Here is a 19,267-nt window from a genome sequence, read left to right as displayed (position 1 = left end):
TTTTACACAGCTCTAGATTGACCCAGGTATTGCACCCACACTCTATTGCCCCGATGGGGCTTTTCTAGGTGGTCTTGGAGGATAAAAGGCAATATTGTTGCCTTAATCCTTAAAATGAACGAATGGTCAGAAGATCTGAAAGGTTAACATAAATGACCATTTTTTGTTCTTTTCCACACAGAACAGGCACCTTGGAGCCGGGGGATAAGCTGTTAGCCATCGATAACATCCGACTTGACAACTGCTCAATGGAGGATGCAGTGCAGATTCTAAGGCAGTGCGAAGACCTAGTCAAATTGAAGATTAGGAAGGATGAAGATAACTCTGGTATAGAAATTCTGACGTCAAGCACTGTCTGACCATATTAATGACATTTGCCCAGATATAATGCAAAAGAACAAAGATGAGGCTGGCAGTCAGTCTGCTGACCACTTTCGAGTTGATTTTAGAGCATCTTCCCCCCCCCCCTTCTTCTTTTAAATACGGCATGAAAGGCTTAAATCCTGTTCATCCTGTGCACAGCAGGAGGCCTCAGGATTTCGCCCCTAAATGTTCTGAGCTTTCCTCATGGCTTATTTATTTTTTAAAACACTTTCCAGCCTCCCTGTTTCCCATTTCAGATGAGCAGGAGACGACCGGTGCTATTATTTACACAGTAGAACTAAAGCGGTATGGTGGCCCTCTGGGAATAACGATCTCTGGAACAGAGGAACCTTTTGATCCGATCGTCATTTCAGGCCTGACCAAACGAGGGCTGGCTGAAAGGTGAGGTGCAAAACAAAGACAACCCTTGCCTGCTGATAGTGGGGGGCACATGACCCTGGAATAGCTGAATCATGCCCCCACATACAAACCCCTTTCCTGGAAAGCAGCAGCCCCTACCTGTAGCTCCCAGCTGTTCCTCCTGTCTCTCCCAGCACAGTTAAAGCAGCTGCCTCTCCTTGCCCCTTGCTGCTCAGCTGCCCCGTAGGGAGGGGGCCTGGCGACACCATGTGACTGAGCAATCATGGGGGACGTGGCCCCGCATGTCCCTCTCTATATGCACACGTTGTCTCTGGTGCAAAGGAACCCCAGCAGGGTGGAGGTTTACGGTGGAAGCTAGAGGGGGTTGTGATGTATTGCAAAATTTAAAAAGTAGCAACGGTAGGGATGTTTCTTTGGTCTAATATGCTCTGAAGGAGTGTCTCGTCCATACAGTCCCGAGGCCTACCTTTGCGGAGGAAAGGTGCTATAGAGGTGCAAAGTATTATCATACCTACATGCATATAGGGCTCTCCACTCATGCGTCTGATGTCCCTACACGGTGTGCACCTGGCAACCAGCAGGAGCACCATCCCAGAAATCCCATCTGTGGTTCCATTTTAGTTCCACCTCCCCTTCTATTAGGAGACTGCCCTGTCAACTCGAGCTACCATCACCTCGTCTAATCTGGGGAGACATTTCTGGAGATTCTGCCTAAATACACGTGAGTGTGGTAGCTGCACTCCCTGCTGCTAGTACCACCTGCAGAAGCTACAAATCCCAGAAGTCTTTGCCACTGTCTCTGCTAGATTTCCATTATTTTGGTTGAAATGCTGGATCCAAATGTGAATGAGTTGGCTCATTTTGTAGATTTGGACAGCACTACAGTAGGTACCTCTGTAACAAGGTAAATACAGCTGCTATTTTGGTTCTAACAACCAGTAAGATGGAGGGAAAGGGGGAGCAACCTAAATAATTTGGGGGGGGTTGAGGCTGCTAAGAATATAAACTGTTCCTTCTGTAAATTTAAGGTGGAGTTGAATTACACTTTGTATGTTAATTAATTTCTTCTTATGTTGAAGCACAGGTGAGTATAGGTATTCCGCCCCGTACCTGCTTGTTGACTACTTTCTGTAGGATTGCAGCACCCCCTATTGCACAAAGGGTAGAGCTGCAGCAAGCATCAAAACATGAGTCTCTTAAAGCTCCCAAGTTAGGGAGGATGCGCAGGGGCTAGGGGCTGGCATAAATCAAAACCCTGCACCCCAGAGCTGAACTCTGTTCATCTTTCTTTCTGTGGGAAATTTTCTCCTGCAGCTGGGTTTTTTCAGGAATTCTGCACATAAATTCTCTGCTTACCTCGGACGTTCATTTTCACTTGGCAGGTACCAGCTAAGTGTTTCCAACAATGTGCTTCATTTTGTACAGAAGGCAAATCAATTCTGTGCTCTGGGAAAGAAGGGAAGAGAGAGACATGGAATTAAACTGCTGTATCCAAAGGCTTTATCTACCTCTTGATTTAATTTGTTTTGTTTATTTTTTGGATTTTATGCTGCAGCCCATCATAGTAGCTATGTGTCTTCCATGTAAAATGAATATCAGTAGCAACGTCCTTAGTGGACTTGATGGACTCTGGCATTTTTCCCCTTTTTCAGGCTAAAAACTCTGCATTGTTTTTGGAAGCTGGACCATTCTGCACAGCATAAAGTCGCATCGGTATGAGAAGCTGGAATACTGTTGGGATCAGCACACAGTGGTCTTATACCCATAATGCTTTCTCTTCCCTTATACAGCATTCCTGGCTGTTCCCCTCTGTCCTTAGAGATGTGCACAGCTGATTGGTAAAGAACTGTATGTCACACAGGGGCAGGCAAGTGCTGCAGTGATATTGAATTCTGACTAGTACTGGCACAAAGCAAGAAATAAAAACCTTCGAGAAGAGCAGTGGAGTCATTTAGTGTGTATACTGTAGCAATCTAGCAAAGAAATGCCTGTCCATAGCAGCATAGATATAAAATAGAAAAGTCACAGCAGGGATGTCTCTGTGTAACTTTGGCTTCCTTTAGGGAATGATTGGGATGAAGTCTGCCTGGAGGGTAGGGTGAATATTGTTGTTCTCAGATGCCCTTCCCAAAACAATAGAGGGGCTAGGAAGTTAGGAGCGGAGGGAGGCATTGCCAGGTCACATCTGGGGAGGCAGGGGTGACAGGGAGGAGGAGGATGGGAATAGCTAATCCCAAGCATTCTGCTCTGCCCCCTCTCCCAGCATCCAGCAATCCTCCTTCCCTTTCTCCTTAGCGTGATGCCTCTTGGAAACGAGCCAGGCCCCCAGAAGACATACCATAGGTTTATAGCGAATTCAGAGCTAAGCCCAAGCCCAAGTCTATGTATATAGCTCTTGCAGGAGCACAGCATGCCGCTCGGTAGACATCATATCATACAGTGGATGTGTTTCCTGTGATCACAATGGAGACGTTCTGGCCGATTTGGCTCGTAGTTGGACTGCAGCTGCTACTGATTTTTGGATAATGGGGAAGGCAGTGTGTCCTCTAGGATATGCCACATGTATGTCATACTGGGCGACCGACTGTCTGGCTGGGTTTAGAAGGCTCCAGATTCAAGTGACTAGTTTGATCTCAACCTTGAGTATTTTTTTGTTGCAAACGTCTGATCTGGTATAAACCTTACAGAGGAGGATTCAGGATAACAGGGTCATTGTGAACCAACAGCTGTCTCCCACTATTAATCCTTATGCCCGTTAGCGCAGCTGCACTACCCAAGGGCAGCCACAGTCTGTGGGAATGCAATGCTTTCTCCCCACCCTGAAACACACACAATGGTGAGCGCTCATGTCAGGTCAGCACTGCTTGGGTGAGATCCTGGCCAGGGTTTAAATCGGTCACCAGGAAGTGTTGTGTGTGTCTCTGCCAGAATTTTCAGATTTGCATGGGCTCTTCAAATACCCTCTGGTGGAGTGCAAAGCTGCCTTACCTCTGATCCACATCAGAGCACTGCTAGAGCCACGACCCTATCACTGCAAACCAGTCCTTTGTGTCTTGGTTCTGGCAGCAGATGTCTATCGTGTTGTCAGCAGAAACACTTTAGACTGTTTTGCACTGGAGCAGCATTAAAAGAAAGGGTAGCATGATTCACAATAAATAGGGTTGTGTGAGACAGGGTATCGGGACCTACTTCCTGGATGCTGGCTGCTGAGTCTTGCCCACATGCTCAAGGTTTAGCTGATAGCCATATTTGGGGTCGGGAAGGAATTTTCCTCCAGGGCAGATTGGCAGAGGTCCTGGAGGTTTTTCTCCTTCCTATGCAGCGTGGGGCACAGGTCACTTTCTGGAGGATTCTCTGTGCCTTGAAGTCTTTAAACCATGATTTGAGGACTTCAATAACTCAAACATAGGTTAGGGGCTTGTTACAGGAGTGGGTGGGTGAGAATCTGTGGCCTGCATTGTGCAAGAGGTCAGACTAGATCAGTGGTCCCCAATCTTTTCGTCTGGCAGGCGCCAGACGAAGGACCACTGCAGCGGTGGAGCACCCGCCGAAATGCTGCCTTGCCGTTGATAAGTGAAGTCATTGAGAGGTGTCGCTGCCGAAATTTGAGAGTGACGTCTCTCGATGACGTCACTTGTGGACGGCAAGCGGCATCATCGAGAGGCGTCTCCGCCAAAATGCCGTTGAAATTCGGCAGCATTTCAGCAGGTGCTCTCCCGGGGGCCAGGGTGTAGGTGCATTAAGATGCTCCCGCGGGCGCCATGGCACCCCCAGGCACCGCGTTGGGGACCACTGGACTAGATGATCATAATGGTCCCTTCTGACCTTAAATTCTATGAATCTGAGTCTATGCTCTCTGGTTAACAAGAGGTTAGCTCCGGGTCAGCTTCCCTCTCCCTTGCACAAGTGCTTATGGGACAGGCTAGATCAGCGGCTGCTCAGGAGGAAAGCCTTTGGTTAGGCCGTATCCACACCCAAGGTAGTCTGAGTCTTTTGGTTTATTTTTCCTAATACTTGAGGAAAAGACCTCGCTAACTGTGACTTTTTTTTTCTTCCTTCTGCTGAGTCATTTAACCAATTTATATATGCTGAACAATAGTTGCGTTACTCAGATTGCTGCTAGCTAGGCTGGTTTATGATGTGGGTGGGAGGGGGGAATTTGGTCCTGTTCATGGTTCAGTGATTGATTTCATTGCGAGGAGAGGTTGTTTCTAAGTGTTAGAACTATTGTAGCAAGTTAAGTGTCTGCTGTAATGTGCCACCATTTAAAAATTTTTTTTTTTAATTTGTCTGTATAGATGAAACTTTAAGGCAGATACTCCAGATCCAGTTTGAATCGGTAATTTTCTTGAATGACTTCAATTTTTCTCTAAGCGGTTTTCAGTGGAACTATAGTGACATCTAGGGGCCAGTTAGAGAAATAGTGTACTTTAGCTGAAAATTCTTACCTAAAATATGGCTTAATTTTGCACCTTTGCGATTGTAAAATACATTTTTAAAACTGACAGGTGGTGATTTCCAACTTTCATTTGTCCTCACTGTAACAGCATGTGATTTTAAAGGAGGAGATAAGTATCTGCTCTTGTCAGTAGCTGGCAAAGTGCAAAAGGCTTGTATTTAGAGGAACTGCAGTCAAACGTAATTTACTGAATGAATGGAAGTGACCTAGCTGCGAACTCGAGCTCTGATAGAGAGGTGTGATGTTCCAGACTTGCACTCCTTCTGATTCAGTCACGTGAGCTTCCCATGATATAGCCAAAAATTGTGAAACTGCTGGGGAAAGAAGCTTCTCCTTTGATTTTTATCATTAGGTAGCATTAACATTGGTACCATAAGTAAAAGCCAACAAGCACCTAGATCTTCCCTCCTAGTTGTCAGTCGTTGGGGTGAGTATATTGCTGTATTTCTCACAGTTACCAGAGCTGCCAGCCAGCACAACAATCGGTGGCAGATGCGAAGTGAATGTGTGTCACTGTTGTAGATTAATAATGCAATAATTGAGCAATAAAGAGTGAGACTTGGCATGATTCATTATTGCTTCCACAGTGTGTAATTAACAAGCTGAAGCCAACTGTAGTCATTTTTCAAGTCTGAAAACTTGGATTGCAGAAGTTAGCCATGGAAAAACTTTTAGGGCTGTAACCAAATGTCTTCCAGTAGAAGCTCGGCAGTGTGGTCCTCACTCATCTAAGTACATATGCACAAGTCCTTTTTGCTTAGGGATGGACTTAAAATCAAGTCACCTGAATCAAGGCGGTAACTCAGCTAGCCAAGCAAAACAATTTGCACATATGTTGGTTTGGATTTTGAAAGTCATTTGCTGTCTTTGGTTTTGCCGCCTTCTGTGTTCTTTCCATGAATATGGAAAGAAATATTAAAAGTTGCATGCATGTGTATTCACAGAAATCACACACTGTGAATGCTTGTCCTTTTCATATAGATTTGACTTAGTATAGGAGCTGCCAATTTTACAAGCTGAACTTCATTTGCACTCTCAAAGCTATTCTGGTGACTGGGCCTTTATATAGAGAGATTCCTAGTGATTGATTTTAGTATTGTGGTGCCAGCCATAATATGATAGACACTCTCCACACATACAAGAAGACGCTGTCCCTGCTCTTATAAAGTACTGAAGGCTAGTTTGCTTTAAAATAATGGCGATCTGTTAGCAGCCTTTTATATTAGGGAAGACAGCAATCTTCCTTAAAGTTTCTAACTTTGTGTCTTTCCTCTTTAGGACTGGAGCAATCCATGTGGGTGACCGGATATTAGCTATTAATAATGTGAGTCTCAAGGGCAAACCACTCAGTGAAGCCATCCACCTACTCCAAATGGCTGGAGAGACTGTAACGCTGAAGATCAAGAAACAAACTGAAAGTAAGGGCAGAAGCCTTTGCAACCTTTTTGTCCAAAGTCTACAGCTATGGTAGAAATGAGGTTGGGGCCTCATGGTGTAACAGGTAGTGTTCTGCAATGCTATAGGAGAATCTGGATTTAATTCCACACCCTGGTTTTCTACTACCTGGCTGTCTAGGGGCAAAATGTCCTGCAGAGCCCATATATTCAGATCTGAAAAGAAAGGTCGGGGGAGCAATTTTGGGGAAAATAATTACTAACTTATTTTTACTAAAAGTAAAATATAGGATACAATCAGCAATAAAAATTGCACCTCGGTTTGCAAATGTTAACTTGCTGCTATTCCAAGTAACACCTAAACTGACTATAGATGAAAAGAGATTAGATGGGAAATGTATAATTTAGTTAAAATGTACTTTTCAAGATAGCACTTTGTGTGTCAGTGGTTTCACAGTTTCCCCATCTATGTGGGTGTCTCACACCGCAAAAGGGAGGGCAGAGAGAAATCTTTTTAAAATTAAAAATGTGATTTTTTTTTTTTTTTTTTTTTTTTTTTTTGGTAAAGCTACAAAAATTAGCAGGTATAGTTCCTGGAAAAACAACCTTTAACTCTTCCTTTTGAAACTGACTCGGTGTCACACTGGCTGTTATCCTTTAAAAGCCTCTCCTAGCTTGTGGTCCTAAGATCTTCAAAGTTGCCTTCTTTTTACGTTAGAATGTCCCCCACCTAGTTACCTCTGTGTAGCTTTGAAGTCATTCCACTCTGATGTAGCATCAGAGGAGGAGGCGGCGTATGTAGGACAGACAGGTCATTTTTAAAATTAATATTTTTTAGCAGGGACAAGATAATCAATCTGGGTTAGTTTAAAAAAAAAATATATATTTTCTCCTCCAGGGCCCCTGCCAAATGCAAACCACACAAAACTCCTCCCATCAATATGCAAAAATATCGTGACCAGTCTCTAATCCCTCCTTCCCTGCCAGATATGGAAGTGCCGTGGGAGAGACAGTTTCTTCCTGTTCTACTTAATAGCAGAAAACATCAGAAACTCTCTTCCAAGGAAGCCTATTCCAGCCTAGATTTGCAAGTCCAAGAGGTTTGACAAAATAATAATAATAGTACCTTGCTCTTACTTAGCTCTTTTCTGTAGATTTCAAAGTACTTTACAAAGGAGGTCAGTATCATCATTCCCATTTTACAGATGGGAAAGCTGAGGCATCGAGAGAGCTGTGACTTGTCCAAGGTCACCCTGCGAAACAGTGGCAGATCAGAGAATTAAACCCAGGTGTCCCAAATCTGAGTCCAGCATCAATCTGCTAGGCCAAACTTCTAGGGCCTTCTCCAAAACAAACCTTTCCCCCATGATGCTCTGTGGGTGCTTTCTCTGTAGGTCACTGAAATGGTTGAAGAAATGCCAAGTTGTGGTCAGAAAAGTGGCTTCACCTTAACATTCTGAGTATAAAGGCTGTGTAATTGAAATCTCAAGGTAATCTTAAGTTAATCTTAGCAAGCAATCCTTTTATTGCTAGAGATGCAGGGACTTTTTAAGGCTAATAAACTTTCCTCGGCAAAATAGTCATCTGTCCTCATGAGGGAACTGGAGTTATTTAGTCTGCAGAAAGAGAAGAGTAGGGGAGGATTTGATAGCAGCCTTCAACTACCTGAAGTGGGGGTTCCAAAGAGGATGGAGCTAGGCTGTTCTCAGTGGTGGCAGATGACAGAACAAGGAGCAATTGTCTCAATTTGCAGTGGGGGAGGTGTAGGTTGGATATTAGGAAACACTGTTTCACTAGGAGAGTGGTGAAGCACTGGAATGGGTTACCTAGGGAGGTGGTGGAATCTCCATCCTTAGAGGTTTTTAAGGTCAGGCTTGACAAAGCCCTGGCTGGGATGATTTAGTTGGGAATTGGTCCTGCTTTGAGCAGGGGATTGGACTAGATGACCTCCTGAGGTCCCTTCCAACCCTAATCTTCTATGATTGGATAGACAATGCTGATGCCCTGAGGGTAAAATGTTGGGGATGGAAGGCAGAGGTAGTGCAGCCCAACAAGCTGTCTAGTTGATGAGGGGTTAAGTAAAGTTAAATCATGACACACACAAACTGATCCCATCAGTAGCTTCTGCTAAAAGGGGGATGTAATATAATGGTAATCGGGCCTGTTATCTCTAAAATAATATATACAGAGGGGCCTGCCTGAGCTGTGACATTCAGATCCTGATCCAAGTTTGAATTTCCTCAAGCCCTTTCCTCTGATGGGGGGTGGTTCATTTGAATTTAAATAAACTCATATTCACCTTCCAACATTTTATTACTTTAACCAGGTGGCTTAGGTTCCTGTCCACATTGCATTTGTATCCCCATTGGGATAACCTTGCTAAAATGGTTTCAAACACAGTAAAGCCCCCCATTGTGTCCAAAATGCTGTTCACATGCTAGACCACTGTTCAAGCACAGTTTGGGTCCTGACTATGCTGGCAAACCATGTTAGAAACTGTTTGCGCTGAAGCCTTGTCTAATCTAAGTAACATGGGGGTGAGAAAGAAGTCCCTGAGCCCTTCCTGATAGGGAATAGTCCTATCTGAGGTGAATCTAATCAGTGATGATGTGTGTAGAATGTCCACCCCTGTTTTGGAGGCTAACTTTTTGGCCTGAGGGCCACATCTGGGTGGGGAAATTGTATGCAGGGCCATGAAAGTAGGGCTGGGGCAGGGGTTTGGGGTGCAGGAGGGAGTGTGTGTGTGTGTGGGGCAGTTGTGTGCAGGAAGGCGCTCAAGGCAAGGGGTGCGGTGCAGGAGGGGGCTCAGGGGTGGAGGGTGGGCTCCAGCCAGGCGCCACTTACCTTGAGCAGCTCTGGGGTGGCCAGCAAGTCCGGCAGTGGCTTCTGGGGGTTGGGCAGATGGCTCCGCTGCACACTGCCCTGAACTGTGGGTACCACCCCCGAAGCTCCCATTGGCCACAGGTCCCCATTTCTGGCCAATGGGAGCTTCAGGGGATGGTGCCAGCAGTCGAGGGTGGAGCACAGAGGCCTCTGTGCCTCCCCTCCTCAAGGGGCCGCAGGGACATGGTGTCAGCCATTTCCAGGAGTGGCGCGGGGCCAGGGCAGGCAGGGAGCTGGCAATCCCATGGGCCAGATTGCAAGCCCTGATGGGCCCTGCTCCAGAAGGAAGAAGGGGTGGATTTGAGGATTTAGTGTAGCTCTGAAGTCTCTGCATTCTGTAATCCCCAAAATAATCCCAGTGATTAGTTTCTTATGTACCACATGTATATAAGAAGATGCACAACATAAAAAGATGGCCAGTTTTTAGGGCTCTGTGAGAGCAACCGTATTATGTATGGAGTCATCCTAACTGTTCAATAGTATTATCTCCCTTCTCAGATACAGATGTTCCAAAGTGTTTCCTCAGATTTGCCAGGCCAAGAATCTACTCTTAATACCAGTTGACCACCTGGTGGCAAAGTTTAGTGTGTTTTAGCAAAATATAAAAGTTGCAGTTAAGAGTGATGATTCCTTTCATAGGAGGCCTCTTTTTCCAAGAAGCAGGAAGTGGATATTTCTGCTCTGGCTTGCGAAAATATCTGAGCATATACCCCTCTCTGATGCTTGCCCATCACCTTCATAAATATGATGTTTATCTGAACAGGTCTTCAGTCTTTGATGGTCTTTGACAAGTAATGTGTCCCATCTATACTCAATAAAATGCATAAGAACAAGTGACCTGTTTTGGTTCCAGGGTCTTATCCCAAGAAGTCAGGGAGTATGAATGAAGTAAGTGACCCAGAAGATGAACTGACTGACTCTCAGAAAACTAGCAAACTCTCCGAGATTTACTCCACCACCATCCCCAGTGTGGATAGCGCTATGGAATCCTGGGATGGTTCGGGCATTGATGCAGGCTATGGAAGCCAAGGTGAGTCTGGGTCTCTACTGTAGATATGGGAGCCAAGCTGGATATAATAAGAGCTGCCCCAAACTCAGACTGAGCCTGACCCTCTTGTGTGATTTCTTGGTTGCACTGGGGCATTGAATTGCTGAAATTCCATGGGCAGGATTGTTCTTGTGATATTTTCAGCCTAATGTGAAGCAAGATTTCCTCAACAATTATGTGCAAAGGTTCAAGAGCCACCAACATTTGGGTGCTTATCCAAGCAAGCCCTTGCTACCATTACTAGTTCTACTATTGTTGTTTTGCACTTATGGTGCCTTTAGCCTGAGAATCTCAAAGCCCTCTACAAAGATAGATAAATATCCCCATTTTATAGATGGGGAAAACTGAGGCCACTAGAGATTGTGGTTTGCTCAGGATCACACAGTGGGTCAATGACAGAATAGAGGAATAGAACCCAAGTCTGTTGACACCCAACCACTTCCTTTAGCTTCTGGATTATGCCACTTTAAATAGCTTTCATACCTGATGCTTGGGTTTATTTTCATCCATTTGAAATCTATCTGTCGTTAGCCAGTAGCAGGGAAAGTTGCTTGAAATCCATTAGCTCTTTGTGTAATTAGTAGCACTTGGGCTCACCATACACTGAATACCTCGTTCAATGACGTATGACTATCACTTCGGATCTTTCTAACCTCTGCAGATATGTCACTTTATATCTGTTAGGGATAATGAAAAACCAATATATTAGAATCTCTTCCCTAATTGCTGGGGGAAAGGGCTTAATGAAACCATTGCATAACAGCAAAAGATAACTGCAAAGTAATTCAATATGATTGGCTCTCTCAAACACGAAAGGAGAGACTCACTATCTGGAGGCAACGGAACCATAGGCGAAAAGCAGCCTGGCTAAAAGAGACTTTCTTGTATTTTCTGTTTATTGCATTATGCTTCATTGCATTATACTGACACTGGCTGAAGTGAGTGTGGAATGGACAGAAGGATGCTCAGACATAGACTCAAATGCCTGGCGGGCAAAAGCATTGAGTAGTAATAATGCAGAACTTGTCCTCACCCACTGCAGGGCCAGAAGTCTTGCCGATGCCACGGTGTGTGTGAGTAGGGTTTACAGGGCTGATTGTGAAGCCCATTCAGCAAAATAATAGCACAGAATCAGATTAAATAAATCTACCTCATGTTCCATTTGTACCTACCATTCCCCGCTGTTAACTGAACAAAATAGCTCAAAATATGAAGGATTTGGGTGAGGCTGTTGCACTAGACTGCATCCAAAGAAGTGGGCGGTAGCCCACGAAAGCTTATGCTCAAATAAATTTGTTAGTCTCTAAGGTGCCACAAGTACTCCTGTTCTTTTTGCACTAGACTGTGTCATGAACGTACCACCAGGGGGCTCCAATGCAGTAGGATTTTATGTTGGATTTCCCAGGAGAAAAGCCAGAGAAACACTTGTGCTTATGGGACTGAATGGAAGGAGAGAGCTCAGGGACACCCAGGTTGGCAGCCAAATATATTACTGTATTCTGGCTCTAATGCACTTGGGGGAAACTTGACTCTTAGCAACATAGGGGTTTGGGCAAAGGGACCATGATGTTCTCCTGACCCAGGAAATGGCTGCTGCTCTCAGCTTTTGTGAACTGCTGGTATTTTCTGGGGCACTCTCTCCGGGACACTCTAACCTTTAAGCACAGAGAACACTCAGCTAAGAAAAATAATGGACCTTGGCATTTTCATAGGAATTACTGGCATTGTCCCTCGGCATTTCCATTGCTCTTGGCTGTCCAGGAGGTCAAGTCTCCTTTAATTATGTGTTGCTCCGCTACCTCTTCCTGTTGATTTGGCAAAGCGTGTATGACAGTGTGCAACTTTTCTTGGAAAGGCTGCTAGAATTTCTCTGAAAAACGCACTGAATAGTCCGGAGAGTGAGGAAGGTGGGGAGGGAGAATGTGAGTGGGGTTATTTCCTTTGCCGACAGCGCCTATATTACCAATGAATGGTCTGTTTGGAAAAGCTGCTGTCTATGCTGCTTCAGGGGACATCAAATCTTTGTATCTCAAATTGCGTGTTATGTGAAGAATTATTCTTAGCGTAAGGAATAGGGGAAGCTTGTATATGTTCATCTTTACTATGTGAAGGGGAAGGAGGAGTTAATCATATATGGGATCAGTGGGGCTTTAATGTGCACATAAGAGGTATACTGCTTTGTAGCATACTGCTTTGTGCTAGCTATGAACCAGCTTCTCTTGCTGCTCTTTGGGCACACTTGTAGATTTTAGTTAGATACACTTCTTCATGTCTCCTCCAGATAAATTGCAGTCCCTGAGCCTGCAGTGATCTCTTCACAGGGGTCTGTACTGGGGCACTCATTGCAGGATCAGGGTCTAAAGGTATGTCCAAACTACAGCGTCTGTAGCAGCATAGCTCTGGCAGTGTAGCTGTGCACTGTAGTGCCATAAAATAGATGCTTCCTACATGGACAGAAGGGGTTTTTCCATTGACGAAGTTAAACTACCTCTCAGAGGCAGTAGCTAGGTCTGCAGAAGAGTTCTTCCATCTATGGTGCTCCTCAGGGGTAGGAGGCACCTCACCATCACCTGCCCTGAGCGTGAAGCTGTCTTGTCTGTTCCTGCCGTGGACCAGCTTCCTGAAAGCAACAGCCTCGGGCAGCACAAGCAATGACTGCCAGGCCCCTGCAGGCCTCGCACTCTCTGTGCAGGTAGCAATAGATGCACTCCAACTCCTGAATATTCCAAGCATTTTCTGCACAGTCCAGCCCCTCATCTGTCCATGGACACTCACAGAACGATCAGGCCCACTATTCCCACCAGTACGGACCAGCCTGTAAGACTCAACTCCAGAGCATCGCTTGGCTTAACACCACAGCACTCAGGGATATTTAAAGTGAAAACAAGAATGTTTTATTGTCAAAGACCAGAGATTTGGGTATAGCAAGTAAAGAATATTGGAAACAAATGGTGCTATATCAAACAAAATCATAACATGCTTTTTTTTTTTTTTTTTGAAGACTAAACTTTAACTGACAGGTTGTCTAAAGAAGTTTGTCTTACCCAAAGCTCTCTCCAGAGTTTTCAGCCAAGCCTAGCTGAGACCCCAGGAAGCAAAACCGCTATCCTTTTCCCCCTCAGTGAAGGGTACCAGGGCATCCTGTTTGCCTCCCAAATACAGTGGAGCAAAGCTTTTGATATGTATCCCAACAGATGGAGTTCTCTCCCCTATCCCTGCTGATTTTTCTCTCCTTATTAGTTTCGTTCTGAAGTCCCCACAATCCTTCATTTGCCTTCAGTTCATACTGGTGATAGAAGACATATTGTGAATGAGGCAATGCTCAATTTACATGTAAACATAAAAACATCTTGTCCGGCAGAGAAGCTGGTTTTTTGCCTTTGCTGGTGACCAATCCCCCCCCACACACACTTTAAGAACATATTTTCAGTGTCTATATATGATTATTGATGATCAATGTGACATCAGGGTTCATTTCAGACCTCACATGGCATTCTTTGGTGGTCAGAATCACAAGATTCCTGTAACCCTCTGCACCCTGTTGCCATTTGGTAACAGAAGGTTGTGGGGTCACATTGACCCAGCTGCAGCTACACCAGGGTTAGGTCTACCTAACCACAGCCCAATGACATTTTTCACAGCCCTGAGTGACATAGCTAGGTCAACCTAATTTTTAAATGTAGACCAGGCCTTACTCTCTCCCAACAAGAATTCACATTTTCTGCAGCAAAATGGCACCTAGGCAGGTGACTCTGATGGTACCAACCAATGGATTGCATCAACACGGATGAATTCCTTGAAAGGGGAGAGTTCCATTCACCATGAGGGATTTTAAGATATGAAATGCAACGTTTGGATGCTATTTCCAAACTCATGTTGTCCTGCTTCTTATGGCTTTCTCGCCTTTGTGTCTGTGGCAGACTGACAATATCCTGTGTTATCCTGAACAAACCTTATGGAATTAAGTTAAACTTTACTGAATTAGGGTTAATACCTTTGGGTACATTATATTAAAAATGCAGTTGTGTATGGGTTATCGTGGTATTGCATGTACCTTCTCTACCAGGGATGGGGGGATGCTAATGAACTTCCTCCTTTATCAACCCTTTGAAGCCACCCCCTGGGAGAAGTGGGGTTGGAAGGACTGAGTGCTTGTTCTGAGCTGAAGCTGTGATGAACTGGTAAGCGCAAAAATCACCTTTTGGGTGCAAGTTTGAATGACTGATCCTCCCAAAACTCCATGTTATGGTTGGGGTTAACTCTGGCAAACTTATTAGCATAAGTTCTTCTGTTGTTTTTATTATGTTTTATGTAATGCTTTTTACCTTCAGAATAAAGTAGGCTTGCATAGGAAGTGCTCAAGTATCAGAGGGGTAGCCGTGTTAGTCTGGATCTGTAAAAGCAGTAAAGTTGTTTGCTACTTTTATAACTGTAGCTATCACACCTGTTAACCATCTCTGATGAGAAAGCAAGCAGGTATCCTTGGGTAACATCTTTGTGGTGGGAAATGCATTGAAGGCAGAGAACTATGCAGCCTGAAAATTCCCTGCTTAGAAGGGAGTGGGCCTGTCTCCCCGTGGAAGGGAGGCAACAGCTGAGGATTTGGAAGTTTGAGAGTGGGTCTGAGACACTAAAGTGAACTGGGAGAGTGTTCATTAGGACTCTGGAATAGTTAACCTACAATGGGTGTGACAGTGTACCCCATAAGGCTTTATAGGGCGTGCTTATTCCTTTTAGCCTGGGTCCAGCAATCACTCTTACCCCTTGCACACTGTCCTTTGTTCCAGTTTCCTTTCAGTATCCTGTGGGGTGGAGAGACTCCTTCTTTAGCCAGCTGAAGACAACATGGAGGGGTCTCCCAGGGATTTAAATAGACTCTCTCTTATGGGTGGAGACCCCCTCATCCCCCTGTGTAGAATCCAGTCACAAAATGGAGATTTGGAACCACATGGGCAAGTCACCTGCCCATGCATGACTCAGGACTTGCAGGGAGCAGCCATTACCCGCATGCTACCTTGAATGTCCTCGGGTAGACTTCTTATGTGGATTGGAGTCTTCCAAGCTCTCTTGTCTGTTAAATGTTTCCTGATTGAGCACATTCCTTTCCCAAGGAGTGACCAAATGTTCTAACTAAGGCTACTTAGAAATCAAGCAATTATACAGCCAGTGTTCATAACTCTGAACACACAAATGGTGTCTGCATACAACTAGGATAAACATAACCAGTAGATCATAACCTTTACATAGATATGTTACATGGCATATGTAGCAAAACTCTATTCCAGTTACATCATACATACCTTTATAAGCACCCCTCATAAAGCCTCATTGGGTACACTGTCACAATGGGATTGTCAGAGCTCTCAAATGGGACCTGGCATCCAAATCCCTTAAAAGTAATGGGAATTGAGTGTCCAAATTCCTTTAAGCAGCTTTGGAAATTTACAAGAAATAATTCCTGCATCTAATTCGCTGCCATTAAGAATGATCTCTGCCAAGTACAAAGTGTCAACTGGCAATGGTCCAGTTCATACTACCGGCTGCATTACCCCAGCAGGTGGGTTCACATTAAAAGTTCTGACCCAATGGCAACGCAGTTGTGTGAGGGACCAGGGTTTTTGACCCACTTCAGCACTTAAGGGTAACTTTGCTCTTAGTCGTAGTATCACAGTATAGGTATCTTCCTTCAGCTTTCCTGTTACGAATGGGCACAGTTACTCCTGACTGCTGAGGTGGGGACGATGGAAACAACAGAGGAGCAAGAAATATTTGGTCAGGTTTTATTTTGATCTCACTGCTTATTTGTATTACTGTAGCACATAGAAGCCCCAGTCAAGATGACACCTAGTAAGAGATGGTCACTGCCCCAAAGAGCCTACGGTGTACATAGCTACAGGCGGGAGGAAAGAGGTATTATAAATTCCCATTTTACAGATGGGAGAAACCAAGCACTGGGAGATTGTGACTTCCTCAAGATCATGCAAGAAGTCAGTGGCAGAGCTGGAATGGAACTCGGATCTTTTAAAGAATAAATCCAGCGGCTTCACCACATGACCATCCTTCCCTGGGATCTAATGTTTCATTATGACTGTCTAACCCAGTGTGATTTTTTTTTTTTTCCCTCCCTTCCTCTCTCCCCACCTTCCCTAGGTACATACATACCTCAGGCTGTTGGCATTGCCCTTCATCCACATGAATGGAGACCTAGCAGGCAGAAGAACAGCACCCCTCCTGGGGATCCCAGGAAGAACTATCCCTATCTGGATGGAAGCTTCAGTGAAGATGACTGGGACAAACCCACCAGGTATGTAGGGGCTGGAAGAAGCAGGGAGGAGGTGGGTAGGAGTGTGTGTATGTGCATGTCCATACGACTGTGTTGTCCATCATATTGTATTTGCAACGTGTAGGGTGTGTTTGTGCATGCTTGTGTGTGGTGGAGCAGTTGAGTCGGGGATGGAGAATGGACAGGATAGTTCCTATTAATCTCTTCCCAACTACAATCTAATGGTTGCCCAGTTCATATAAACTCTTAAGTTGTGTTGTCCTTGCTGAGAATTCAGTTATCTACAATATTTAACACGTACAGTGCAGAGTGGATGACCTGTCTTGCCATGGGTACCATGGTGACAGGCTACAGTATTCAACCATCTTGTCTTTGAGATTTAAATCTGAGGTGATTTGTAAGTCTATGCACTGTTGCGGGGGAGGGTAGGATGCAAGTGAGGGATATCAGATGCATGAAGTACTGCAGTCTGTTACCAAATCTCTCATTTCAGTTAGGTAATTTTTTTTTTTAAATTAGACCTGTAGTAAATTGGTAACTCAACCAACAGGCTTTGGTAAAGATCAGGCATCATGAATTACTCACTTCGGGCAGGACACTTTGTATTAACACTGCAGTTTCCCAGGAACATTATACAGTGAAACGGTCTTTAAAGACCAGCAGAATATCTCTTCCTAAAGCAGGCGGGTCTTCAGTTGTTATAACAAAATTGTATCGCAGCCCCCCTGGAGTTATGTTCATGGTTGCCTACAACAATGCATTACCTGTTAGAGGCAGATCTTACTGCTGGTTTCACTGTACTTTACAATGAAAGAATAACTTGGTAGCACTACCTCCTAAAGCTATGACCTGTTACTCCTACTCTGGCTCACCTTGAGTTGTATCTTCTTCCAGCAGTTAGTCTAGCTGAAGAAGTCAAGGTGACCAAGAGTAGCAGAATCAAGCCCTTGGTTCAGGCTACTGCAGGTGCTACAGAAATGCCTGTAAATAAAAACTGGGTGTGCAAGGGAACAAAGCTACTCTTCACTTTCCCATGGAACTTTTGTTGCTGAGATTCACAACTGCTTTTTCCCTGCTCCTACCCCTAATATTGCTAGGCAGCACTATGCAGGGCTTCCCTGAGGGGGGAAGAGGGGCTGACCCCTCACTGAGTGATACGCAATGAAAGGAATTCCTACTTCATTGACTTATCCTGCCGTTGACATTCTCCAGACGCCCCATAGTTGTGTGTTGCGTGGTTTTTTTTTTTAAATTTTTGTTGGTCTAATTTTTTGTTTTGACAGTCTCATGGATATTTCCACCTATTTAGAAATAGTAAAGCTGGAAGGAAAGCCATCAGTAGCTGATACTTTGTATGTATTTTGGTCCTTCTAGAACAGCTTGCATCACAGAGGCTGTTAAGCTTTAAGGGTTCCTATAGGGTGGCTGCTTGACAGCTGTAGCTACCATATTTGAGCCTTTGTAATGGCTCTTGAAGCCAAACCCATTCTGACTCAGCTCTGGAAAACCAACATGCACAAGTCAGAGGGCCAATTCGACCATGTCATCATCTTGGGGAGAAAACAATTAACCTATCTAACCCCAGCTGTTTCCAACCTGGAAATGGCATTGGTGCCGGTGATGTAAGATCCACAATCGAGAGTTCTGAATGCATATTTATAATGATAGATTTGACTTGCTGATTGAAGACACGAGGGACTACAACTGTAGGGAGTGTCTATCTCACTGGAAACTTTACAGCAAAGAAAGAGAATGGGGAAGGGAAGGGAAGCAAAGTTCGAGTCTTTGGCATTATAATAGCAGCTTTCAGTCTTAGTCTAAAGGGTTTGTTTGTTTTTTTTTCAGAAAATCAGTCACTGGGTAATTTTGGACCTCTTTAGTGGAATAAACTAAGGCCCTGGTCCTGCAAAGACTGACTGACTTGTGTGCTTAAACTTATGCAGTGTGAATAGTCCCACTGACCCCAGTGGGGCCACACACTGTGCATTAAGTTAAGCATGTGTTTAAAACCTTGCATGATCTGGGCCTAAATTAGTATGGATCTGGAAGTGGGCCTTTTTAAATGGGGAGTATTCAGTTAATTGGATGAAAAAAATCAACTGCTTTTTGACTGGTGTTCAAATAGAATATTTGATCTTTTTTTAAATAGAATTGACTGGTGGCGAAGCGTCTTTTATTTGAAAAGTTAATGCTCGATTTTAGTTATGTGAATTGTCACCAGATACTACAGAGAGAGAATCTTAAACATGCAGTTACTAATAATAATGGTAGAAGATAGCGTTGCTGAGGTTAGATGCAATAGGACTATCTGACTGCTGGGTTTATAATGCGTTGCTGTTTCTCAGTATGACATATAGAGAGGACTTTCTTGGAGACCTTAAGATATTAGATCAAGAGTTCCTAGTCTCAGGGGCTGTTTTACACAGTGCCTGGCATATTTTAAGCACTCCCATAAC

General features: G+C 44.5%; 1 protein-coding gene across 4 annotated transcripts in view; it reads left to right on the top strand.

The window, feature by feature from the left end:
- GRIP2 (glutamate receptor interacting protein 2) overlaps window positions 1-19,267 on the top strand; it is a 496,203-nt gene that overhangs the window by 462,916 nt on the left and 14,020 nt on the right. For 3 of the 4 annotated variants that reach the window (XM_032784290.2, XM_032784288.1, XM_032784291.1), the window contains exons 16-20: window positions 182-327; window positions 600-765; window positions 6,482-6,621; window positions 10,334-10,510; window positions 16,679-16,832. In XM_032784290.2, coding sequence (XP_032640181.1) covers window positions 182-327; window positions 600-765; window positions 6,482-6,621; window positions 10,334-10,510; window positions 16,679-16,832 — 783 coding nt within the window. The remainder of the gene's footprint in view (window positions 1-181; window positions 328-599; window positions 766-6,481; window positions 6,622-10,333; window positions 10,511-16,678; window positions 16,833-19,267) is intronic. The other variant, XM_032784289.1, reaches the window with a different exon arrangement.

This window comes from Chelonoidis abingdonii, chromosome 17, assembly GCF_003597395.2.
Source record: "Chelonoidis abingdonii isolate Lonesome George chromosome 17, CheloAbing_2.0, whole genome shotgun sequence".
Taxonomy (NCBI): domain Eukaryota; kingdom Metazoa; phylum Chordata; order Testudines; family Testudinidae; genus Chelonoidis; species Chelonoidis abingdonii.
Note: the sequence above shows the minus strand (reverse complement) of the source record. Positions and strands in the feature narration are given on the sequence as shown.